Source organism: Numenius arquata, chromosome 5 (assembly GCF_964106895.1).
Source record: "Numenius arquata chromosome 5, bNumArq3.hap1.1, whole genome shotgun sequence".
Taxonomy (NCBI): Eukaryota; Metazoa; Chordata; class Aves; order Charadriiformes; family Scolopacidae; genus Numenius; species Numenius arquata.
Genome location: NC_133580.1, coordinates 47,244,511 through 47,270,658, shown reverse-complemented (window position 1 = coordinate 47,270,658; position 26,148 = coordinate 47,244,511). Strand labels below are relative to the sequence as shown.

The window sequence follows — 26,148 nt, the reverse complement described above, 5'->3', positions numbered from 1 at the left end:
ACCAGCAAGGCCTACCCTCCGTTTAAAAAACACCTCCACAAGGAAGAAGAGGCGGGTTATAGTTGTAGGTGACTCCCTTCCGAGGGGAACAGAGAGCCCAATACGCCGGGCAGACCCTCTTAGGGAAGTCTGCTGCCTCCCTGGGACCCGGGTCAGAGACACCACCAGGAAACTCCCCAGCCTGATTCAGCCCTCGGACTACTACCCACTATTGATCTTTCACATGGGTGGTGAGGAGGTGGCAACACATAGCCCAAGAGTAATCAAAAGAGACTTCAGGGCACTGGGAAGGTTAATAAAGGAATCTGGGGTACAGGTTATCTTTTCTTCTGTTCTCCCAGTTATAGGCAGGGACTCTGATGGACAGACGTGTACAGTCTGTCAATGCATGGCTCTGTGGCTGGTGTCACCAACACAGTTCTGGGTATTTCGGCAATGGGATGGCCTACACGGCACCAGGGTTGCTGGTGTCAGATGGGGTTCACCTTTCTCAAAGGGGGAAGAGGGTGTTAGCTCACGAGCTAGCGGGGCTCATTGCCCGAGCTTTAAACTAAGCTTGATGGGGGAGTGGGTTGTTGTCCAGCTAGCCCTTGAAAAGCCACGGGATGATGCTTCAAGATCTGTGGGATGGGTCTCTAGCAAAGGCTCTCAACCTGTTGCTCTGAGATATGCTGGGTACGCTGCAGCACACTCAGAGTCTTACGGGAACGAGGCAGGGGCTCCTGAGGCAATAGGAATCGGGGAGTCACAGATAAAACACCTCAAAGGAGGACCACCTGAAGAGCAGCATGAAGGAAATGCAGCCACTTCAGCCAGTAAGTCAGCTCCATCGGGCACCCAGCTGAAGTGCCTTTATACAAGTGCATGTAGCATGGGAAACAAGCAAGAGGAGTTAGACGTGCGCACACCTCCAGGGCTATGATCTTATTGGCATCACAGAGACGTGGTGGGATGGCTCTTATGATTGGAGTGTTGGTATGGAGGGATACAGACTCTTCAGGAAGGAAAAGCCGGGGACATGAGGAGTGGGTGTTGTCATTTATGTCAGTCACCAGCTGGAGTGCACGGAGCTCCACCTGGGAATGGATAAAGACCCAACAGAGAGCTTATGGGTCAAAATGAAAGGGAACACTGGGGCAGGTGATGTTACAGTAGGGTTATGCTAACCACCTGACCAGGGTGACAGGGTGGATGAGGCCCTCTATAGACAGATAGGAGCAGCATCACATTCACAGACCCTGGTTCTTATGGGGGACTTCAGCCACCCTGATATCTGTTGGAGGGACAACACAGCAGGGCGCAAGAAATCCAAGAAGTTTTTGGAATGTGTCGATGACAACTTTCTTCTTCAAATGGTAGAGGAGCCAATGAGGAAAGGAGCTGTGCTGGACTTCGTCCTTACCAACAGGGAAGGGCTGGTGGGGAATGTCAAGCTCAAGTGTAGCCTTGGCTGCTGTGATCACGAGATGGTAAAATTCAAGATCCTTAGGGCAGCAAGGAGGGTATGCAGCAAACTCACTACCCTGAACTTCAGGAGAGCAGACTTTGGCCTCTTGAGGGACCTGATCGGCAGGGTAACATGGGAAAAAGTATTGGAGGGGAGAGGGGCCCAAGAAAGCTGGTCAGTATTCAAGGATCACCTCTTCCAAGCTCAGGAGAGGTACATCCCAAAAAAGAAGAAGTCAGGTAAATAAGCCAGGAGGATAAACGAGGAGCTCCTGGATAAGCTCAAAAACAAAAAGGAAGCCTACAGAGGGTGGAAGCAAGGACAGGTAGAATGGGTGGAATATAGATAAACTGTCGGAGTGGCCAGGAACCAGATTAGGCAAGCTAAAGCCCAGATAGAATTAAATCTGGCCAGGGACATCAAGGATAACAAGAAAAACTTCTATAGATGTGTCAGGGATAAAGGCAAGACTAGGGAAGATGCAGGCCCTCTCCAGAAGGAAACAGGAGACCTGGTCACCCAGTATATGGAAAAGGCTGAGTTACTGAATTACTTTTTCACCTCTGTCTTCACTGGCAAGGGCTCTAACCACACCGCCCAAGTTGCAGAAGGCAAAAACAGGGGCTATGAGAACGAAGAACCGCCCACTGTAGGAGATGAGGTTCAAGACCGTCTATGGAACTTGAAGGTGCATAAGTCCATGGGACCTGATGAAATCCATCCATGGGTCCTGAGGGAGCTGGCGGATGAAGTTGCTAAGCCACTTTCCATTATATTTGAGAAGTTGTGGCAATCTGATGAAGTTCCCACTGACTGGAAAAGGGGAAACATAACCCCCATTTTCAAATAGGGAAAAAAAGAAGACCCAGAGAACTACAGGCCAGTCAGTCTCATCTCTGTGCCCAGAAAGATCATGGAGCAGATCCTCCTGGAATCTCTACTAAGGCATGTGGAAAATAAGGAGGATATTGGAGACAGCCAACATGGCTTCACCAAGGGCAAATTGTGCCTAACAAATTTGGTGGCCTTTTACAATATTGCCTCAGCATTGGTAGACAAGGGCAGAGCAACGGATGTCATCTATCTGGACTTATGCAAAGCGTTTGACACTGTCCCACACAACATCCTGGTCTCAAGATTGGAAAGTCATAGATTTGATGGATGGACCGCTTGGTGGATCAGAAACTGACTGGGTGGCTGTAGTCAAAGGGTTGCGATCAACGGCTCAGTGTCCAAGTAGAAGCCAGTGACGAGTGGTGTTCCTCAGGGGTCAGTACTGAGATTAGTGCAGTTTAACATCTTTGTTGGCGACATGGACAGTGGGATAGAGTGCACCCTCAGCAAGTTTGCTGACAACGCCAAGCTGTGTGGTGCGGTCGACACGCTGGAGGGAAGGGATGCCATCCAGAGGGACCTGGACAGGCTTGAGAGGTGGGCCTGTGCAAACCTCATGAAGTTCAATCAGGCCAAGTGCAGGGTCCTGCACCTGGGACATGGCAATCCCAGGCACAAATGCAGGCTGGGTGGAGAATGGCTGGAGAGCAGCCCTCAGGAGAAGGACTTGGGAGTGTTGGTGGATGAGAAGCTCGACATGACCTGGCAAATGTGTGCTGGCAGCCCAGAAAGCCAACCACATCCTGGGCTGCATCAAAAGCAGTGTGGCCAGCAGGTCGCGGGAGGTGATTCTGCTCCTCTGCTCTTGTGAGACCCCCCCTAGAGTTCTGTGTCCAGCTCTGGAGTCCTCGACACAAGAAGGACATGGACCTTTTGGAACGGGTCTGGTGGAGGGCCATGAAAATGATCAGAGGGCTGGAGCACCTCACCTGTGAAGAAGAGTTGGGGCTGTTCAGCCTGGAGAAGAGAAGGCTCCAGGGAGACCTTATAATAGCCTTCCGGTACCTGAAGGGAGCCTACAGGAGAGAAGGGGAGGGACTCTCTATCAGGGAATGTGGCGATAGGATGAGAGGTAATGGTTTTAAATTGAAAGAAGGGAGATTTAGATTAGATACCAGAAAGAAATTCTTTACTGTGAGGGTGATGAGACACTGGAACAGGTTTCCCAGAGAAGCTGTGGATGCCCCATCCCTGGAAGTGTTCAAGACTAGGCTGGATGGGGCTTTGAGCAACCTGGTCTAGTGGGAGGTGTCCCTGCCCATGGCAGGGGGATTGAACTAGATGATGTTTAAGGTCCCTTCCAACAGTAACCATTCTATGATTCATATTCATTGATATCCCTTCATACTGGGTAAAACCTCCCAGATACGTGTTTTTTTCATCTTTATGTTGGAACAATGTGATAATAATATTTTTCTGTTTATTAAATTAGCAACTACTCCGTGAGATGCAACAGATGGCAAGTCGCCCCTTCGCCTCCATCAACGTTGCCTTAGAAACAGATGAAGAGCCGCCAGATCTCATTGGGGGAAGCATAAAGGTGAGAGCTGATGCTTTAGGATAGTCTTCACCATAATTAATCATGGATGTTTGTTTTAAACTGTGGTTAACGCAATAATCCCAAATCCTCTATTTGTTATATACCTACAAGAAACTGTAAATCCAGAAGGTTCAACAGATACTGTTTTTACTTGCTTTTATCCCTTCAGGTACGCATTTACAACTTTTGGGCTGGTTTAGATAAAAGTTATACCATTTGTAGGGTATGAGATTTTGTGTTTGCCTTGTTATTTTTTATTCCTTGTAATAGAAGAGAATGCAGCTTTACACAGTAGAACATTTGACTAGAAATAACTATAGGTGCTGCAAATAGAAATCATTTTCTCTGTGGTATCTCAAAGCAAACAGGAATATAATCATGTCTGTGTACTGTAATAGTGTTAACATATTTCTGATTATAAATATATGTTCAAGTACGTCTTGTGATGCGCAAACAGGAGTCTGGAGAAGGGCTGGCACCAGGCTGGCATGTTCTTAGACACAACACATTGTATTTTTAGGAAAATCATATTTTAAAGGAGAGTAGTGAATTAAAAGATCTTTCTAATGTGATGCTTTGACTAGCAGACTTGTATACAAAAAGAAAAATTAAGAACCTGAGAACACCGAGTGTCTTCCTTTCCTGTCTAAGGTAGCTGTTTTACTTTATTTAGAATTCAGTTTTTTGAAAATCTTCCTTGTTAGTCCTGGCACAAAGTTTCTCACCTTCTATTATTGTGACAAGAAAGGAGGTTATGCTTTTCTATAAAAAATGTGTGTATTTTAGTTATTGTAAAGCTCATGAAAACAATCTAACCTGAGAACTTTGGTTTGGTGAGTAATAATATTTAAGTCTTGGCCGCAATTAAGGTTGCCTGTATAGCTTTAGCTGTTCCTTATTTACATGTGAATATAGTCTTTCATGGCAAATTGTGACACTTTTTCCACCTGATTGGAGTCTTGCACCATGTTCTGAGTGGACACTGTGTAGAAGAAGCTTTTCAATATATTGTCTTAGTTTCATGATTTGTTCTGGTTATTTACTGTGGTCCATCCAAACCTTTGGTCCCAAGTTGGAATGATTCCTGTGATTGCCCCACATTTGAGTGCTTCATGAATTAATCGTTACCTTTCTCTGAATTGTGGGATTATTGTCCCTGTTATGCAGACAAGAACCTTGGGGTGTACTGAAAATAAAGTAAAATTTGCAAAGGCACTCAGTAATTTGGGGTAATTGAGTGACTGGACGGATAAGCTGATCTGTCTCTGGGACATCTCCTCGGAGGCTCTTGAGTGGTTCTACTCCCCATTGACTTTCATTTGACGCCAGATCATTCAGTTTTTCAGAGTTTTTACAATTTCTGCACTTGTGTTGTGAGGATGGTAGGCATTGGAAGTCATTATCTGCTAATAGTTCACCAAGACTTGGAATTACATGCTTATAAAATTGGATTGTCACTCAACAAATTAGAATGGGCCTTTTTTTCGTTGCTTCATTGAAGAAGCCATGGGATGTGTATGGGTGTTCCCATTGGGCCGGGGGTGGATTTGTAAGGCTGTAGCTTGGCTGCTGGTAGTTTTGGGTTGCAGTCTGTCTGTCTGGGAGCAATTCCCTTGCCCTCTCTTCATTTTCTGGAAATAAGCTAACTAAAAGCACCTCTCCTTTAGGATCAGGCTAGAACAAAGCTGTCCCAAACTTTTTGATCTCTCTGACAAGTTTGTCTGCCCTCAAAAACTACAGAGAAGATAGTAAACTTTGTATCTCTTATGTTCTGATTAGTGTGTTATTTCTCCTCTTGTTCAGCTGGCAGTGCTTTTACCTTTTTCATTTGGGCTTTGTTGTTCGCTTTCTCCTCTGTACCTCTCTGCTTTCTGTTTTCTTCTCAGTCTCTTCTATGATTATAGGAACGTTGAACTCTTCTCTTTTGAAGTGCTTCCATGGACAGCACTGCAGACAGGATTTCATCTTTCTCTCACTTGTAGCTACACTGCCTTGCTTTCCCGTGTCTGCTGTCATCTTCCATATCTCACTTGTCTGACTTCCTTGGGTTACTCAAGAACGGATGGAGAAGCCAATTTTAAGCATAATAAGTAAGACTGTGAACAGATGTCCTTTTTCAGGCCCAGAAATTGTTACCAATTGTTAATTGCGCTCTGTGCTGATAACTCATACAGATGTGTCTAAATCCCCTTCAAGCACAAATGAGATGGTCTGATTCAGGCGAATAGCACAAACCTTGTACAGTAACCTGAAACCAAGTAGGGAACGTGGACATGGACTGTTGTGCCAGCAGGTAACTTCATCTGCTGGAAGATCTCAGTACAGAGCAAGGATGCTTTTCCATGACAAGAACAGTTGCTAAATTTTGGGGGGAGGGGTTGTATAGTTTTTTATCATCTTGGAGAATTTGAATGGGGGATAAAAGTACGTATACAAGTCTGGAATGTTGCAACAAAGTTGAAATCGCATGGAGAGGAGAAGAGGCTCAAGAAGCTTGCGAGTTTTGAGCAACTTGAGGAATGACGCTTCTGACATAGTCTGAGCTGTTGGATGTTCAATATAAATGAATTTAAATAGAAGTGAAAAAGCAGTCTCAATATGGGGTCAACTTTTGTTTTTCTCCTCATCCCGTTTGCACCTGCATGGGAAAAAAGGCTCTTCACAGGAAGGAGCTGCAGGAAGATGGGCTGGGATGACACAGAAATGTAGAACTGCATTTTGCATATGTCTTTGTGTTTTGTGTGTTCTTTAGTTATTAGCTAAGAAAAGAGTGAAGAGAAATGTTGCTATGTTGTTGGACTGTAAGCTATTCTCCAGTTGCTCTGCTTTTTGCTGTGTCAAAATTTGAGAGCCTTTATTTCTATGCGAGAATTCCAGACTTACGTTATCGTAAATGCATTGATGTTTTTCTTTCCCCATGTGAATCAAAGCCTTTGGTTAATAACGAGTTTATTTGAGGGTTACAAAGGAGAAGTGGAAAATGGGACGTCTTTTCTGCAAGAGATTAATTTCCTTTTCCATTGTGCATAGCCAATTGGCAGCCAGCATCAAGCTAGTTCCATCCTAAGCTAATGTTTTCCAGCTGGACAGTATTAGAACCGTGTTTTCAATTAGTATTTTTCCTGAGGTACTTAGAAGTAATAGAAAGTGATTTACCTGCAGGGAAACTATTCATATTGCAGTCTGCAGCCAGGCAACACGTAACTAGCTGCTTTGGTTTATTTCCCACTCGACAGATACCCAGTGGATCACAAATCTACCACTAAATTTGCTTAGTTATTACAAAATCCATTGGCTTTTCTCAGCAGCTTTTTGTGTGTTCTGAGGTGCTGCCTATCGCAATTTTTTTCTAAGAGTATTTAACATCCCTGGGTATTTGGGACTAATCCAAGTGTCTGAACTGGTGTTACTGCAACTAAGGCTTTTTTAGGTCTTGTTGTCTAATTAATCTAAGTCTTGTATTCCTCTGCAATGATTTTTAGAAGAAGCTTTCCTGAAAGAATTTGGAAAGTTTATAATTTTGACATTGATTTCCAAGTATCTTGATGTTGGAAAAGGCATGAAGCTAAGGCTTGTAGATTCTTGGGAAAAACACATACACAGCGTATCAAGCAAATGCTTAGCTTGAGCGAAATGCTTACAGCATCAACAAGGAAATTGTTGCATTAGAAGAAATTACCCTGAAGTTGGAAAAAAATTGTCTTGGAAGCTTTTAGAGGATTTGAAAAACACCCTTGTAAACCGGAGCATTTGCCTTGTAGAGCTGGTCCGTAGAGGGGCCTTTGCTGTGCTGTGTTTAGGGATCCAACATGTGAAGCCAGTGCTGAGATGTGATTATTTTTGCGCCTGTGATCGCCAGGATGTCCACATCTATAGTTGCCTAAATGGAGTGAGAGAAGTATTTGGTGAGCAAAATCCTTCTGAAGTTCATTTAGTATGTTCTGTACCTTCATGCCGACGTGCATTTAATTCTGCTGTGTTAAGCTTCTGAGGGCAAAATAGCTTCACTGCAAATCCTTAATCAGAGATCAGCTCACCAAGCTGGCTGATTCCTTAAAAATAGCAGAAAAACTGATGAAAAATAGCATCTTACTCTAGTAATTAGTTTGCTTTGTTATGGAAGAAAGTGCTGTTGAGTGGTTTAAAGACTGCCAGAAGGTTCCATCTGTTCAAGAAGTACAGAGATGAAGTGGTGGGCTGATTTAGGAGTGGGTAAGGGATACCACAGATTTATATTTTCGGACTACTTGTATTTCGCATCTGAGTGGTGCCCTTGTGAAATTCCTTTTACATTGCAGTGAAGTTGCAACTATCAGTAATGAGCAGAGAAGTGAGAAGTTAGAAATGCTGTGCCACAGAGCACTCTTTGGGGAAGTTGCATGGGTACTACTGCAGTGAGGAATGATTTTTAAATGAAGCATCCTCCGGTTTCCAGCGCTTCCACAGGGTGACTTAATATTAATTCTTACATGTAGCTCTGAGCCCTGCTATGTTGGGCTGTTTTGTGCAGTGAGATAAGTTCAGTGAAGAACCGTTAAGGGCCAAGGAACTGATGGGTTTTAGGGCTGTTACCCTTTTCTGGTTGTCACTCTTGATGATTCATTTCCCTGTTAGTTCACATGTTTTTGACCCATTATTAGTCCATCAAATTTGCTGATGGACCAGCTTCTGTGATCCCCAACCAACTCACTTCACTTGAAATGAGCCGGGTTAGCATAAGCACGGTGAGCACAAAGTCTCCCACTTTGCCGTGCCACCAAGCAGAGATTGAGCGTCCTCTTGCAAGCAGGCAGATTTGGAAGGATGGCAGGCGTGAGCCGTGGTGTACAAAAGCAGTCTTAAGTAGAAATGAGCAGGCTATCAAGATGCATTGGAGTGGGACAGAGCAGGTTAGGGCTTTTCAGAGGTGGTATAAATAAGCTGAAAGGGCAAGTCAGTCATCATCTTCAAAAGGATAGAGGAAGGTTGGAGGAAGGGGATGAAATTGTGGGGGGAAACATAAACTGAATAATCTTAATCTGATGTGGCAGTTACTGGAAATGGTTCATGCGCTGCCTTTGAGGCCAGAAAGGCTGGTTTTATTTCGCCTGACCTGTCTAATGCTGTCTTGTTAGGTTGACTTTTGAAATGCAATTTAATTTCTAATGTATTATTTCGGGGGTTTCTAGCATTTGCTGGTTCTAGGAGCTTTTCCTTGCATTAATGCTAAGGCGTTCAAAGCATGTCAGTGTGTAGCTATCTTCCTGTCTTTAGCAAAAGCACTTCTTCCACTTGTTAGACTCAGTCCGTGTGCAGGAGCAAATGGCAGGAGCCCCCCTGGTGCATCAGGGTGATGAGGGACATAAAACAAGAAACAACATCCCAGCTTGTACTTTATATTTGGTGTTAATTCTGCTTATGCTGGCCCACTTTCTAATTCATGGAGAAGTGTATGATCCCCTTTGAAGGAGTGCCATGCTAGATGGAGTTGCCAGTGGTAAGAAGGGAGCATTATCTGGGCAGCTGAGGTGTGTAAAACGGATTAGCTGCACTGGAATTGCATATAGTCTGCCTGTGATCTGTACTGCGAAAGCAACAACAAAAATACCTGATAAAGCCTTCACCTAATGAATTATTTCCAGTTAACTACTGCCGGGTATCTTGTTTTGATTTCTGTTGCAAAATTAGGGACTTGAGGGGAAAACTTTTGCCGCTTCCATAATATAATAAATATTTGGAAGGGAGCTATCATGAGATCAACAGAAAAGTCTGTTAAGTCTGCCTTGTATTTAGGGAATGTTTGGCTGATAATTGAGATTTAACTAGTTTTAGATTTGAAGACTGTAAATTTTTCAGCAGGATGGACCCTGATTTTAGCTGATAAGGAGATTTTGCTGGAGGCAGAGGAAGGAGTGCGAAGCTTCCCAAAGGAGAGGTTTTTCTAAGCTCTTTTTTCCCTTTAGTGCGAACGAGTGTCTCTTCTGATTGAAGTACTAATAACACCAGCAGCTTCTCAGATACGTTATTGGGGACTATTTGCATTCCTTCATGCCAAGTAGTTATTTTGTGTGTCTTGTGTTTGCATTCTTCATTCAACTGTCCTATTTTGTTGGGTTTTTTACTTACACTTTCTCATGTGCAAAAAGCAGCCAGGTGGTTGAAAAGAAACAGAAAAATCTTGCTTCTTCACCCGTACAAAATCAAAATAAATACCCACTGTTGGCCATATATATTCTGCCCAGATTTGTTACCCACAGCCTTGTCCATCCTATCCCCTCCCTGGGGCATCAGCAGAGAATTGAAAAAGAAGGGTGAGTGTTGGCTTACGTGAGTGGCAATGCTCAAAGCTGTGACATGAGATTTTGTCATTTCAGGGTGACTGCTTTTGAAATACAAGCTTGCCTAGTGAATTCCTTTCCTTCACCGAGAGCTTGTGTCTGTGTTTTGCTGGACTGACAATGTGCACTTTAAAATAAAAAGCAGTTGTTAAATACAGTGGGAGCGAACTCAGTGCCCCGCGAGGCTGGTTTGCTCCCAGTTATTGGTAACTCAGGGTGCTCAGACCTGTATTTTCAATTTAGACTGTTAGCATTCATCTGTGGGTTTGAATATGTTTTTTATTTAGTTCCTCACATGCAAGAATGTGGTGTTGGGGCTGAGTTGTGAGCAATTCATTCCCCAGCGCCTGTGTCGCTTCCAAGGTAGATATCAGGGACAAGGTAAATGTAAATTTTTAATCTAAACTCATTTACTGCAAATTATTGCTGGAAGTTCATTCATCTCTATCTTGGAGGACATACATATTACCCTGAGAATATGATTTTTAAAACTTAATACTCTATTTTTTATAGAAAATTGCTTGTAACTTATTTTACAAATGTTCAGTCAGCTTTTAATGGCACAATTTAAAAACTTGCAAATGGAATTTGACCCTTTTTCTACAGAGTGAAATCATCTGAAAAAGTGGAATCAAATAATAAAGTTGAACTGTTTCAGTAATGTTCCTCTGCTCTTCCCCCACCATTTCCGTACTGGAAATTGAAAACCATGTAAGAGTTATTTGATCAAACCACAGAAATAAGTTTTCTTGTTAAGGAAAAAAAATCTCAACAGTACTTTTTTATACATTTTGAAAAGCAATATGCTGGCAATGTATTACAGAACCTAAATAAAATTGATGCTGTGTTTTGTAAATTACGCAGAATATTTATTGTTCTAACCATTAGTTTTATGCGACACATTATTAACCTTTAGATTTTGTTGAATATAAGCAGCATAAATAGAAATAATGAGATGAAATAAAAAAGAAATGTTTAGATTGAACATCATGCCATGCAGCTTGATTGTGGAAAGCATTTGGCTGTGAAATTGTCTCCCAAGGGAACTGGTGGTGCACTCTACACCTGGGTCACCTAGAAATAGCCTAGACAAAGTCCTAGAAAATGCCCTGTTCGTGTAGAAAATCCTGCTGGAGAAGCTGTACTAATTAGATGACATAATAGGTCTATTACTGCTTTTAGCTTCTATAATTGTTTAAGCTTTACACATATTAAATACATATCAAAACTCATAAACAACTGAAATTGCTTGGCTTTTTAGTGCTGGTTTTGCCAGTAAAGCCATCTATGGAAAATAGCTGAGAACAGATTTCGCTGCCTCCAGGAACAATGGGGCCATGCCACCGCTTAGTAAAATACCATTAACTTTGTATTTTCATCCAAAAAAGGATCATCACTGTTTCCAAGCACTGCCTAACACACAATGCAGGATAGCAGTTCCTGGTTAAAAAACAAATGCTGCAGTGCACCTTCCTGACGGTGCACAGTGCCCAGTGAAGTGTGTTTAAATCCGTGTGCCAGGCTGAGAGTTCTTTGCTTTTTCTATTGGTCTTTGTTTGACGTTTGCACTATCCTGATTCCTAGCTGTGGGTTTTTTCCCACCATTTCCATTGATCGTAGCTTTGCTGGTGTGGATGGGCAGTCAAAGACCATTGCAGACGAAAGGTTTGGGCTGTCAGCTGCATGAAATTGTCACTCCAGCTCACTCACAGTGTTTATTTGAGGACAAGGAGTAGCTTTAGGGAAGGGTGCCTGGCGGGTAGACCAGCTGCAGTTGTCTGTTCATAGCACAGACACAGCACAGCATCCCCTTCACTGACCTCCACCCTGGTTGCAACCAGAAGGGAGAGAGAGTCTTCTGGATACATGTTCCTTACTGGTGCTGTGCATGTTGGCTGGGTACAAGCGTGTTTCATGAGTCAAGGGCACAGCTCCTTTCTGGTGGGCTCCTGGTTGGCTCGTAGGGATTGACCCAGTACACCAAAGGTGAGATCCTCTTACCCTACTAACCGTGGTCTTTGTCCACCCGCTCCAGCAACTGGGCTTTGCTTTCTCCTGTGTGCCCCCCTCCCCGTGTGGGACTCTGCTGTTCAGGCACCGTGTGAAGCAGTCATCATGTGCCAAGTGTCTGAGGGATGCACCTTATTTGCATAGATTTGAATAATGTCTACTTTATTGTGCTATTAAGCCTTCAATAAAAAAGAATTGCTTCTATAATTCAGCAATGGGTTTATCAAAACACTCTAAATGAAAGTCTCTGGCAGAGGCTGGTTTTAACCATCTTATGAAAGGTGTTACGAAGTTTGGAGATCTAAGTATTTTTATTTTTTTTTTAAAGTGGACCATTAAAAGCCACCTGTCAGACTGAAGCACAAGCATTTATAATGACCTGATCTCTGGTTCCCAAGTCCGCTCGATACCTTCTTGCAGAAAAGCAGCTTGGATCCTCGACAAGAGCATTCAGAAACCACGCAGGAGGCAGATGTGCTGCAGAAGTGGGGAAGGAAAGGAGACGTGAACTCTTCTTAGGTCTCCCCACAAAAATTCAACTTGATGGAGCCAGCCAGCTTTTCCTTAGCTGCTTTGTGCCGTGGTAGCACCTACACAGGTCATGTCAAAACACAACCAGGCTGACGGCAAGGCCGGCTGTGGGTGAGATCTGCAGTCAAGATTGCTGTTAAGTTGCTGGTTGAGTTATCCACATGGTTTCCTCCGTGTCTGCAGAATACGGTCCCTGGGCTCCACCGCCGGGTTGCTCTATACCTTGCAGAGGGCACAGTATGCCCTTCACTCCCGGCTGACCTCTTGCTTGCATCAAATTCATCATTCCCGTCACTCGGCATGTGAGTCATTTCATCAGGCTGCGCTTTGTCTCTTGGTCTGGCGAGCGCACGCTTGGAGATGAGATGCGGTATGAGTCACAGTTCAAAAAGCAGGTGCCTGAACTGGGGCTGTCAAAAATAAATGTGCAGGACTCGTTTCTTTATGCTGGTTTTTGCTGTTATTAACTGCAGCTTGTGTCAGGAAAATGGCTGGCTTTGATGGACACTAGGCCATTTTTCCCCTCTTTAGATTTCAGATCGGGATTAGCTGCAGCAAGATGATCTTGTGCTTAGTATGTTCCTTCCAAATTAGCTTGTAACTTCCTGACAGATTTTGGATGCATCATTACAATAGAAAATATACTTCCTTGCTTTGCATGGTTAATAGAAACAAAGTTCCACGTGCAGTGAAATGTTAACAGTTTTTTAATAATGCTCAGCTTTTTTGAGCAGGTTGACAAGGGAAGGAAGGAAGCTCACAAGTAGGTTCTCTGCCCTCAACTCTCTGTGGTACATTAGATAGATTAAAAAATTCACTGCAGCGTGAGGGTCAGACTCATATCTGTGAGATAACACTGAATTTTAGATATCTGCATGGCTGGGGTCTGCTGTCACTCACTGGGGGACAGCGCTGAATGCCTGTTTGGGGCTCTTTCAGCACAAAGGAGGCCCACATAGGGGCTCCTCACAGAGCCTTCAGAGTGGGATCAGGAGAGCAGAGAGGAGGAAGATGTGCCACCTTCAGGAATGAAATAAAAATCCCATGGAAAGGGAAAGATCGTGCCCACAGGGACTCATAATGAAAGTTTCTGCTGCACGCTCAGGGTTCATTTGTTGGAAAGGGCAGAGGAGGAGAAAAGGTCCTGCTTGGGGCTGAGAGATGAGCTAAATTACCCTCAAAGTCCCTTCAGCTCTGTGACTGAGAGCTCTATAATGAACTTTTTCTCTTCCTTACCTTTCTAGGATGTGCAGGAGAATCAAGGTGGTTTTGATACCATTACAGGGGTGCTGTCAAAGCCTGAAACGCCTCTCCGGTCACTCAAGGTCTCCACAGTAGCAGACGAGGTACAGAGAAGGGACTGTTGGGAGTGCCAGAGAAGGGAGTGCTTGTGTTCAGAGAAGAAATTGGGAATATTGTTAGTTCATATTAGCCAAACGAAGGCCAAGATGTACAGTAGGGTAAAGCCCAGGGAGAGGGTCAAGGCACACAAGAATGTCAGATGGATGAATAAATTTAGGGTGGGAGATGATTGAGGTTAGAAGAAAGTTTCTGGTGTCAGAGCAGTGAAATCCAGGAGGGGGGAGCCTCTGGAAAGGTCTCACAGAGATGATGGCACAGGCTGAAAGTGTAACTACTTTTAAAGCAGAGCATTGCACTTTTATGTGCAGTCACCTGCAATAGTGAAGGGCTGGATTTGGTGACTGTGAGAAGTATTTTCCAGCCTCCTTCTTGCATATTGGCTGGAGGATGATGAGCGTGTTGCTGAGCATCCCCGTGGCACTGCAAAGCATATTGGAGTAGAGTTGCACTGAACAATTTGTGTTGGGAAAGGAACAGAGTTGCATTTTGATTAGAATCATAGAATCATAGAATGATTTGGGTTGGAAGGGATTTTTAAAGGTCATCTAGTCCAAGCCCCCTGCCATGTGCAGGGACATCTTCCACTAGATCAGGTTGCTGAGAGCCCCGTCCAGCCTGACCTGGAACGTTTCCAGGGATGGGGCATCTACCACCTCTCTGGGCAACCTGTTCCAGTGTCTCACCACCCTCATTGTAGAAATTTTCCTCCTTTTATCTAGTCTGAATCTACCCTGTTTTAGTTGAAAACCATTACCCCTTGTCCTTTCACTAGAGACCTTGCTAAAAAGTCTTTCCTCATCTTTCTTGTAAGCTTCTTTCATGTACTGATGAAAGGCTGCAATAAGGTCTCCCCAGAGCCTTCTCTTCTCCAGGCTGAACAACCCCAACTCTCTTGGCCTTCCATCACCTCTTCTTCAGCAGAGATGTTCTAACCCTCTGATAATTTTTCTGGCCATTAATCCAGTAGGAGTTAAAAGCAAATACATTAAAAAGGTACTAGGAAAGATAAAATAATCTTCTCTTGGCTCCTTCATCGTTCTCTTCCCCCCACTACTTCTTCCTCTGCTTGGTCTTTGCTGCTCGCTCTGCTCAGCACTGAGAATGAGTGTGAGTGCTCTTTGTAATATCCAGGCACCATGCTCCAACCTCTGGGATTCAGCAGGACTGTATTATTAACAGTGGAATAAGTAAGGTACTAGGCTCTCTACAAAAGAAAATAAACTTTGTGCTCAGTGCATGTTCCACCTGTACGCCAGAAGTCCATGGGCTGTATTTCTGCAGTTGCCTTTTCTGTGCTCTCTCCATTACCTCTGGGAATTGAGTTGCCTGTGGGATATAGCACCAGGGTATGCTTGGTTGCTTTGTGGAAAAAGCATTGTTTTGAGTTTGATCCCTTTGTTGGGGGCGGGGAGAAGATGAAGAAATCTGCAGTCATAAACCAGGCAGACGGCAGCTTATGTCATTAAAGCCTGTAGAATATGTATTTATCTACCTTGCACAGACTAACAAATTGTTGTTGCAATCATTACAGTAAATATGAGATATGAAAAGTTTTAAGTTTCATTTTGCTTGCTGTCATCTCTTTTTTTCTTTTTTATTGAGCAGCAGCAATTTAATAGCATTGTTTGACTCCTGTTTGTTTTTTTTCAGTGTCTTGCATTGTATTGAGTTTCTGTTAAGCATTTAAGTACAGTAGTGCAATTTTATGCCTATTGGAAAAAGCAATAATTATTTCATTAATACTGGGGTAGAATTTGTCCATACTAAACAAGAAATCAGAAAGCACTGAACGTATCGAGTAAAATAGTGTTTCTCAGCTTTTTTTTGCTTATGTGGAACAAAAGAAGACACTTTCTTGTACCTGTACTCATAGGCGTAGACTTGCATCCTCATCTTACTGTTGTGCCATCCCACAATAACACTGATTGTGCATAATTGTGTGTGGCATTGGGGCCTGGCTTAGGTAAGAACGTATTTTAGTTTCTGGGCTGTGCTGTTGCATTTTGCCTTTCTAATGACATTGAAATTAGCGGTCGATTTTTCAAATAAAACCTTTACAGGAGTGCGGAGGGATGGTGATGTTCAAAGACACTGAAAGTGACCAAGGGGTCCAGTTCCCTGCTTCTCTAGGGTGAGAGAAAGCTGACTGCCCATTATATCTGCATAGTTATCAATTCACATTTTATCTGAAAACTTTATTTCATGTCCATGTTTTTAATGTAAGTGTGAAATATTCATCTTGAAAGTAAACAGGCTTCTGTAAAGCATGTTAAGAGTAGTCCATTGTAGGGTACGACAGGTGTCTGAAACCAGATCCAGAGCCAGGATCACAAACTGGTCCTCTGCTCTACTGAATTCTCTGCTTTTCAGTTTAAAAAAGGACAGTACAATCCAGTAGACTTTCTAAAGCGCTTTTCAGCTCCCAGAGCAACCAGCTACCTAAGAACATAGTCCAGAGTGGTCCAGAAGACCACTGGAAAATGAACACGACCCCTTGGGAAAGAACAGAAATTAAAGACAAAATTGGGGGAAAGTAAACAACAGTAAAATAGAGTGTGATTTAGGGGGGTGAACATTCTTTACCGTGTTAATGCATACGGTGCTGTGGGGGTGTTATGTGAAGTTAAGCTCTGGAGGTAGTAGTGGAACTGCCACATTGTAGTGGTCAGACGTGCTGATATTTGTGATGTGCTGCTGATGAATTCGAAGGAAAAAAACTCTCAATCCTGTTGTTTAGCATAAGCTGCTCCTTTGTTAGTGAATTTAGGCAGAAGTCTTGTGCAGTGCGTGACTTCATAATAGGTAGATTTTTATTAAGTAAATGTGGTTTTTTGCAATGACTAGGGTTTTGATTGTTACTAACATTGGTTTTAGCTTCGCTAGCAACATGCTGGAAATTTGCCAGGCGCAGAAACACGGTTCATGCCCTGAAGCTTGTACGATCTGAAAAAGACGACACTGGGGGAAGGGGGAGGGTGTAACACACTGTATAACATTTGTTTTCTTCTCTTCCTTCCCTTGCTGCAGACTGTACCAAAGCCAATAGCGCTGGAGCCCTGTTTTGGGAACAAAGCAGCCGTTCTGTCTGTATTCGTGAGGTTACCTCGAGGACTTGGGGGTATACCACCACCAGGACAGTCAGGTGAGGAGTATCGTTGTCTCTGCTGGCTTGGGATTAACTCTGTGCTCCTTCCCCAGCCTTACAGATTCACCTTACAATTTCAGACTTGATCCCGCAGTAATTGCTGTACCCACACCGCAGCTGAGGATGTGCTCGGGTTATTTTAAGCTAGCTAGCGTGGGTCCTCCTGGCTTCCAGCCTGAGGTTTGATTCAATTTCTTGGGTCAGTTGATGGATGAACAGTTGATATTGGGATTACACTTTAATTTATGGCTGGGGAAAAAGGGGAATCTGGCACAGACAGGTTTGCAGTAGTTACTTAGGAAAGTAACTTGTCTCCCAGTCTATTCCCCTTCGTTCCCAGCTCCATTTGTAGAGAGACATCAAGACCGTGCCCTCTTCTTAGCAGCTCTGGACAGACAACTTTCCTCCATCCAGCTTAAGGTTTCCTTGTTCCCAGCCCCTTCACACTTAAACCTGCTTGCGGGGCACTGAGACAATCTCCTGGGCAGTTTGTGATTTAACTGGGGTTTCTCCAGTGCCTAGGGAGCATGATGAAGCTGAGGATCTTAATAGAGAATTAGCTGGATTTGAGATGAGATGAGATGGTTTGGTTTTGAGCTGTATTGAGCTAAATCCCAGATGGCCAACGGTGGTTTGTCTGTGGATTTGCTGAGAGGAGGTTGCAGAGATGATGGAAGTCCAGGAGGTGCAGTGAAACATCCATGCACGTGTGCTTTGAGGATTTATTATAGCATGTCTACTGGTGCAGAGAAAGACACCTCCCTTCAATATTATGGGTTTCATGTCCATTAATACCCACACTTCTTATTTCCAGCTTTTTCTACTGCAGTTGCTTTCAATAAAACATGCAGTATTTAAAAGCTTATTTCAGAATAGCAGCTAGAGTTTAATCTCTTAAGCCAAAATGCTTTTCTAGTTTGCTTTTTTTAAGAACTAAAAAATGATATTCATTTTGTGGCTTGAAGGGCTTTTCTCAGCAGTGGTGGAAGGATTTGTTTCTGTGACTGTTTTGTTCCATGACTATTTTGTTTTGTTGCCTCAGGTCTTGCAGTGGCCAGTGCACTGGTGGACATTTCACAACAGATGCCAATTGCCTACAAAGAGAAATCGGGTGCAATACGGAATCGGAAACAGCAGCCCCCTGCACAGCCAGGAACCTGTATTTGATGCATGGACATCAGAAACTGTATAGGGTTTTAAACAAAACGGAAAAGTAATACCATGGAGGAGAAGGATTTCCAAGTTGTGTCACAAGAGACTAGAAGCACTCAGAAAAACACAACTTCCTTGAACCCAACTTTTTCTCTCATCTACGTGATAGTTGGCTTTATTTGACAACTGCTCCACTTAAGTTTTACTGACACGTGACTTCAGATTGCTCCTTTGTTTTCTTCAAGTTTAAAGTAAAATAATTTTATTGCAGGTCCAGTAACATCCGATCGCCACCATTCATGGTCAGTGTAAATAGAACAGTAGTCCAATATGAATGACACTCAGGTTTATACATGGAAAGTGCTTTGTAGTTCATGTATTTATCAAACTGTACAAAAAGAAAAAGATGCAGTGTTTACAGGTGTCAGCTCTCAACACATAAACACTACTATTAATCTTCAAAGCATCTTCATCCTTTGTTTTCATTTAAAATTGTATGTTTATTCCCCCATTATTTAAGTGGAACTCTCTTCCAGATACAGCGTTTTTGTAGTCATCGTGTTCCAGAACATCAGGAACACAAAAGCTGGGATGGTTTAGCAGTTGATGTCGCGTGTTGCTCAGACCACATGCAATACCTGAATGTTGCTTTTGAAGGACTCAGTGTTTACATAGTCTTAACCTGCTTGGAGTACACCACACACAAGTGCCTAGACTTGAACAGATCTAGGGAGTGAGGAGACTGCTTACACACATTTCTTTTTAACATAATTATATTACTTTTAAATATGCGTATACACACACAGATACATATATACTCACCCAAGGCAGTCTGTGTGCTCTGTAATACATCACATGCAGTCAGGGGAAAAAGGCATTTTTCGGACCGACAAACTACTCGACCAGATGGAAATACCTGGAGGGAAAGTAGAGTTTCAGTATCTCATAAGAAAACTCCTGGTTTCACCAGCGCTTCTAATAGAAGCAGTTTGTGTTCCAGGTCAGATACGTTATAGTTCTTCTGATTTTCTCTGCCCGTTTGGCCTTTTTCCCTCCCCCTTCCCTTCTGCCATTCTTCTGGACAAGAGCTGAGCTGCACCAGGGCTCAGAGACATCACTCCTCAGCAGTTAAGATTTGCTCCATCTCCTTACAGGATGTAAGAAGCAACACTCCGAGTGCCAGATCATTTCAGAATGAAGTGAAAAAGAACTTTAAATAAAAAGCAAGCAGAGCAGCTTCATTTGGCCGCAGGTTTGAGTTCTACATGATCAGTTACTGATACTTCCCGTTGGAGTTGGACTGTCTTAGATGTGGAAGAAGGTGGCTTGTTGGTGAAAGGGAGGGACTTGTAAACAGCAAAGAGAAGGTTTGGCTTTTGGGGGATGTATCAAACCATCAGAAGTACTCTGATTAGTTGGGATTCTGTTTTGAGGTTTGAGGCTGGACTTAACCCGTCCGTCTGTGCATGCTGGTGCCCAGTGTCCCCCTAGATTCTGGAGCATGGCACAGTGCCGGGGCCACGTGGTGTTGTGATGTCGAAGCTGGTAGGAAGACATTACATGAAGGTGCCAAACAAGGCGTGTAATTGTTGCTTAATCACAGTAAGTGCTGTTTCATTCAGGTTGCCGAGTCGCTGGTTTCTGAGGACATCTAGTATGTATGAAATGGAGAAGTAACAAATCGAGGGAAAGTGCTCTTGAATCTTCTGGCCAGGTAGCACCCTTTTCCAAAATGAAACCTAAGTAACTGCATCTTTTTTTGTGCACGTTTCGGTGATGGATTACATATCAGCCACTCTTTTTTTTCTTTTTTTAAACCATATATTTTGAAGAAGCTCTTTGGAACACGGCAGCATTGCAATAAAGATGTGGATTGCTGTGCATGTTCGGACAGCAGTGATGGGGGACAGCCTGCTGGTTTAAAGACCGTGGTGTATTATAATTCTGAGTTAATGTGTCATTTAACAAATACAACAGGACTGCAGAAAAAATAATCTGGGGGAAAAAATGCTTTTTTATATATATCTGTGTGTGTATGTATATATAAAATGCATCTTTTTCCAAACAAGAAGTTTAAATGCCCTCTGGGGAAAAGATGTTATGGGAGGGAAAGGGGTGAACTTTGTCTTTTAGAATGAAGGGGTTTAGGCAATTTAAGTTTTAACTGATGCACAGATTACCTCAGACAGATTCATCTCCTGAAAATACTTTCTAACTTCCTATGTGTATAGCACTAACCTGAACTAGAGAAATACTGGACTAAAATCCCTCCCCTATTATTACTTTCCATGTTTTCAGTCATGATGCATATCCTCATGTTCAGAGATGTCTTCTTGCTTCTCCAACACTTCTTTGGGAGGAGAACTGCCAGTCCAAATTGTGAAGGCTCTCGTGCTTAAGTCTCCATATTCAGGACAGCACTTAAGCAGGTGCTTACAGTTGTTGCTTAGGTTTTCCTGAACAGAAACAGCTTTCAGAACAATAGGCCTGGAGGAGTGATATAATTTTGCATTAACAAAAAGACATGAATATGTTTTGTTCTCCCCCCTGCCCGCGGAGAGCTGGGTTTCCTGGTCTCAAAAGCTTACGGTGGAGTGTGCCCGGAAGTGTAGCAACGAAGATAAGTGTCAGATATTGGAAAGACGAGCGAAAATGATCAAACTTTGAGGTTTAGCGAACCAAAAAATGTAAATAGAGGAACAAGACTTATTTATATAAATAAAATGAAACAGCTCCTTTAGGATGTAGCTCTGCTCTGCATCTTATCTCCATACTGATGAGGGAAAGAGAGAATTCTCATACATATCTCTGCTGCAAACAGTTTCATCCCAGCTTAAAGGTAAAATCAAGACAAAGGTGGGAATGGATGGGGGGAAGAAGAATTGCTGGTAGTTTATCACCAGGCCAATATCAAAAATGAAGGATTTGTGGGTTTATTTCTTTTGGAGGTGGGGGGGGGGCGTGTGGGGAAGAGCAACCTTACTTCATGGGAGAATCTGTAAATAAATGAAAAATACACTGATTTTGCACTTGTACATAAACTATACAGTAGCGTGCAGAACATTGAAAGATTTAAAGTGTATATAAACCAGAAAAAATATTGAATGTATTTTTGATGCATTTTAAATGATGTATGAGTTTTGTCTTAATAACTTCTTCATATGATGAGTATTAGATAACTTTCCAAAGCTTTAAAGAAACATCAAATTATATTCGTGATATCTTGCAGTATAAAGCAGGGAGGCATAACTTGACTTTTATGTATTCAAATGCATTTCACTTAAATGTAAGCGAAGTAAAATACGACTCTTCCATTTGAAAGGGGAAAAAACCAATGCTTGAAGACAGGTAATAAATGTACTTAAAGTAGTCATTACTTGGAGGATTAAGTCAGCAGTTTAAGCCTCTGCCATTAAGATTGTGGCAGTGATTTCCATTCAAAATCACTATTTTCAAGTGTTTATAACTGGCTGAAATTCAACATTCAAGATCTCAACCCTCGGAACATTTTTATTCTTTGAGAGTAACCTTTACAAAAATTTAATCAAAAATCAGAAATGTTGTAGCCCTTTTATTCTAGAAAGCACCAGTGCCATCAGATCTCCAAATAACCTACATTTTTTTGGTTCACCATTTTCCATTCTTTCCATTCTGGACTGCTGTAGCATGAGTGAAAGGAGACCCTGCCCTGGTATGGGTCAATATGTTGGATACAAGATGATTTATGGAACACAACTTTGAGTTATTGCCACTCTCCCTGGGCTTAAAATGCGCTGTATTGAAATTGCTAAAATAAAGCTATACACGATGGGGTAATGCCTGTGATTAGCATAAAGTTGTAGCATATAATCTACCAAAATTTGATGGTATGGTACCGTAAAAGCATGACAGCCCCTGTTGGCAGATACACACTTCCTTAGGGGTAGTTTGTATACTAAATATTGCTCAGAAACACCATTTTCTCTGCTGTAAATGTTTACTAAGATGCTACATAGTCCCTGGGTTTATAGTATGGTTTTAAAATGGCAACTCAGCTTGGTTGGCCCTAAATTAGCCAAAATGAACTTTTGATGAAATACCCTCCTCACTCAAGAGGCTGAAATAAAACTTGAGGTTTTTCCCATAACACGCTGAAAGTCCAGCGCCACAAAGATGAGGCTGATTCTCCATCCTTGACTGCTCCTGATGTTAGCAGCTCCTTTTTCTTTTCCACAAGTCCCCGAGTTAGGGACAGAGCATCAGCTGCATCTCTGAACCCACAAAACCCTTTTCTCTGCAAAGAGGGATTTGCCGGCCCTGAGCTTCCAAGAAAGCAAAGAACGGACCCTATATGCCGGGAGCAACTTTCAAATTCATCCATCCGTCCATCCAACTCACAGCAGGCTGCGGACACCACTTCTTGTCCCGTTTCCTTTTTATCTTCGTTTGGGACTACGCCGGGGGAAGGGGAGGGCAGGGGGTTAGGTCTCAGGAGCCTCCTGAGCGAAGCTGCAGGAGTGGGTTTGGAGCGTGTTTTAAATGGAAAGGTGTGACTGGAAGGTGCGCGCCCCACCGTTTGGGGACGCGGGAGCAAAGGGAAGGGAGGGGCAGGTGTGTGTTTCTCGTTTTCAGATGTGTTGGCAATTCTAGTCAAATTCATGCTTTTTCTGTTGATAGCTGCTTAAATTAGATGAATTTCCCATGCTAGGAGTACTACAATAACGTGTACTTGCTGATTTTTTCTGCTTCTGCACCAGGGCAGGTTTTGTTCAGTTTATTGCTTTGTTCTAACACTACACATGGACTATTTTTGTTTGTCTTCCAGGTACTATAGTTCTTTAGACATTTTCTCTACATTTATCATTGACTCCACAAACCTCACCAGAATAAAGAAGAAAAAAAAATAATTGTGGTGGAGTGTAACATATGTCAGTCCATTATTTTTTTTTTAAAAAAAAAAAAAGAAGAAAAAAAAAGGAGTTTTCTATTACTCTGAAATTTGTGCACAATAAATGTTCTTTACACTAGGATCCTTGAATTAATTGTATTCTGGATTTTTTTCTTTGTTCTGTAATTATTTACGATTCTTATCTGTGTTCAGACTTGAGCTTAGTTTGTTAATATGTATAATTTAGCATTTATTGCATTCATATGTAAATAGGAGCAAGTATTGTAAACTATTTCATTGCTGGGGATTGTGGGTGTTATACATACACACATTTAGGACTGCAGTTTTTGGTATAATTTTTTGTATTGTAAAATAACAGCTAATTTAAAGCAGGAACGAGAAAATTATTGGGAGATCTGTGCATTTTAAATACAAATGTGAAGTACATGTACATAAATAAAAGTAAACAATGCAAATCTTTCCTCTGAAATAAAAAGTAGATGATCTGGTTAAAATCCCCCCTCCCCCCCCTCGCTTTTTCTTCTTCCTTCCCCCCTCCCTCTCCCCCCCCTTTTTTTAAAGTAGGGGGAAGAAATAACGCAAGATGTTTTTAAAGACCCCTGGCTGGGGTGAGGGTGAGTTTCTACCACGGTGGGAGTGGATTTCAAGGTGCTTGTGTCTCCCTCAGCAGGTTGTGTTCACCCCGTGCCAGATACGGAATTTGGGAGGAGGAAAGAGGGATGTTTTGGGCTCCACCAAAGCACGGGGGTAGGCTGCTGTGTCTGCAATACTGCCTTGCAAGCTCCCAAAACCATCCACCTTACATCTTCCCTAAGGTGCCTCAGGGAAGCCCTTGTCCCTGATCTTCTCCACAGCTGTCTCTGAAGGGTCGTGGAAAGGAAGAGCATCCTAAAGAGATGTCAAAGTCTTCACTGTAGAGAAAAAGGGGCTCATCCTCCATGCAGGTCACCTGGGATGGTCAGGGCTGAAGAGAGAATTTATTTGGTCCAAATTCCTCAGCACCAGGGTTGTGAGTCCTTGCTGTCATGATACACCTGGTCTTTACTTGGTTTGGCGACTGTATTACTATCCCAAAGTTCAGGGCTTCTGCATTCAGGGTTTAAAGAAGACCAACAGAAATGAAAAATCTCAGCCTCTTCCCGTTCTGACTCTCACTGCTAATTTTTCCACTAAATCGTTCCTTCTTTTGAATTAGAAGAGAAAAAACTGACATCCCTGGAGACTGTCTCATCCAAAGAGTTTTGCTAATAATTTTGCAACCTTATCAAATGTTGGCGTCAGCTGGTGTTGCAGATGCACACAGAAGCTGGTAGAGAGAAGTCGGAGGTGACCTCTCCTCTCCCACCCGTGGAAGCCTGCATGCAGCACACCCAGCATCCAGAAACAGTTTCCTGCTGAGACGCAATCCGTTGTTCTCCATTTATTTTTATGTCGCTCTTCAGCTTTGAAATTAAGCACTGCTGAGATGAAGCTGAGTTGAACCTGACATTTATGAGCCATGAAGGTTTCAGTCACCGCCATCTCCTAAGACCGTTGTGCTACTTCGTCCCATGGCATTAAACTTGGATGCAGAAGCCCAGTTCTCAGAAATTGCTGCTGAGCTGAGTGGAGCATGCCAGTCTGAAAGCACAGCATGGTGTGTCCAGACTTGAAATGAAGTGGGCAGGGGGTAGGAGTTTTAAGGCTAGTTTAAGCTCATTTTGGACAGCAGGATAAAACGCAGAGGTATGGGGCCGTATTTCATCCTTGCTTTGATTTTCCTTCTTGTGTTGTAGCAAATAAAAGAGGTTTGCAGGGAAGGAATGGAAGAGATCATGGATGCTCTCCAAGGCTCTGTGTACGTCCAGGACAACGCTCCTTGCTCTGTCACCTGTCATTAATAAATGCAGTTGGGTAAGGAGCCAGAGGGGTATTTGCCATGCAGCTGTTCTTCCCACAAGACTGTATCAATCACCTACAGAAAGAGGGGAAGCAATTTAAAGTCTTTTTCAAAGCAACTAATTTAACTCAACCACCCTGCAGAAAGCCTGTGCTTTGGGGTCGATTGGGTGTTGTTTCTTCTTACCCATGTAAAAGGTGGGGTTTGGGACAACTCTTGCATGGGTCACACATCACTGACTGGTACTAAAATCATCTGTTGGTGTGGTAGAAGCACAAACACTTGCTTTTTTTTCCACATTAATGGGAAGAGGGTGGCGGAAGAGGGGTGTACAAATGAGCCAGAGTTCCACAGCTAGCACAGCTGACCATTTTGGAAAAAAACAATTTGCAGAAGTTTTTGTGTTTCTCCTTGGGGGTTTTGGCTTCTGAACTAACTAAATAACAACAAAGCAGGGAGGAGATCAAGTGACAAAACAAAGGCTCAGAGACATTTTCAGAGGCCTAAGGTAAAGTGGGTGGCAGGATCTTTTAACAAAATGACTGATGGGACCTGCTGATGAGTTTATGGGTTGGTGGTGGTGTTTCAGGACCCAGGTGCCACCATCAGTTAGAGGTGGGCTGAGCTCCCAGGTGTTCCCTATTGCAAGGCTGTTTGGGAACAGCAATACACCCCCAACCTGTGTCTGCAACACAGGTAGCCCCAACACCTTCCTTCACACGATTCTGGGACACCAATCATCACTCTGTGGCCAACACTGAGGTCAGGTCCACGTTGTCCTTGGAGGGCTGTTTTCTCCCAGGTGACTCAAAAGACTCAGTGACAAGCTTGGGATTAGGGATCTGCACTAGGGATGTCTTAGGGGAAGTAAGATCTGCCCCCAAACAAAAGAGTAAGATCCAATGGTTCAAACCACCTTGAGATGCTCAATCTGACCCTTCCTTCCCCTTCTGCTTCCCTGTGTTCCTAGGTCCCTACTCAGA

General features: G+C 43.1%; 1 protein-coding gene across 1 annotated transcript in view; it reads left to right on the top strand.

Annotated features, from left to right (window-relative positions):
• ATRN (attractin) overlaps positions 1–18,858 on the top strand; it is a 151,380-nt gene extending 132,522 nt beyond the window's left edge. The window contains exons 27-29 of the mRNA XM_074147313.1: positions 3,774–3,881; positions 17,129–17,243; positions 18,289–18,858. Of these exons, the coding sequence (XP_074003414.1) occupies positions 3,774–3,881; positions 17,129–17,243; positions 18,289–18,413 (348 nt within the window). The 3' untranslated portion in view covers positions 18,414–18,858. The remainder of the gene's footprint in view (positions 1–3,773; positions 3,882–17,128; positions 17,244–18,288) is intronic.
• The last annotated feature ends 7,290 nt before the right edge of the window (positions 18,859–26,148 follow it).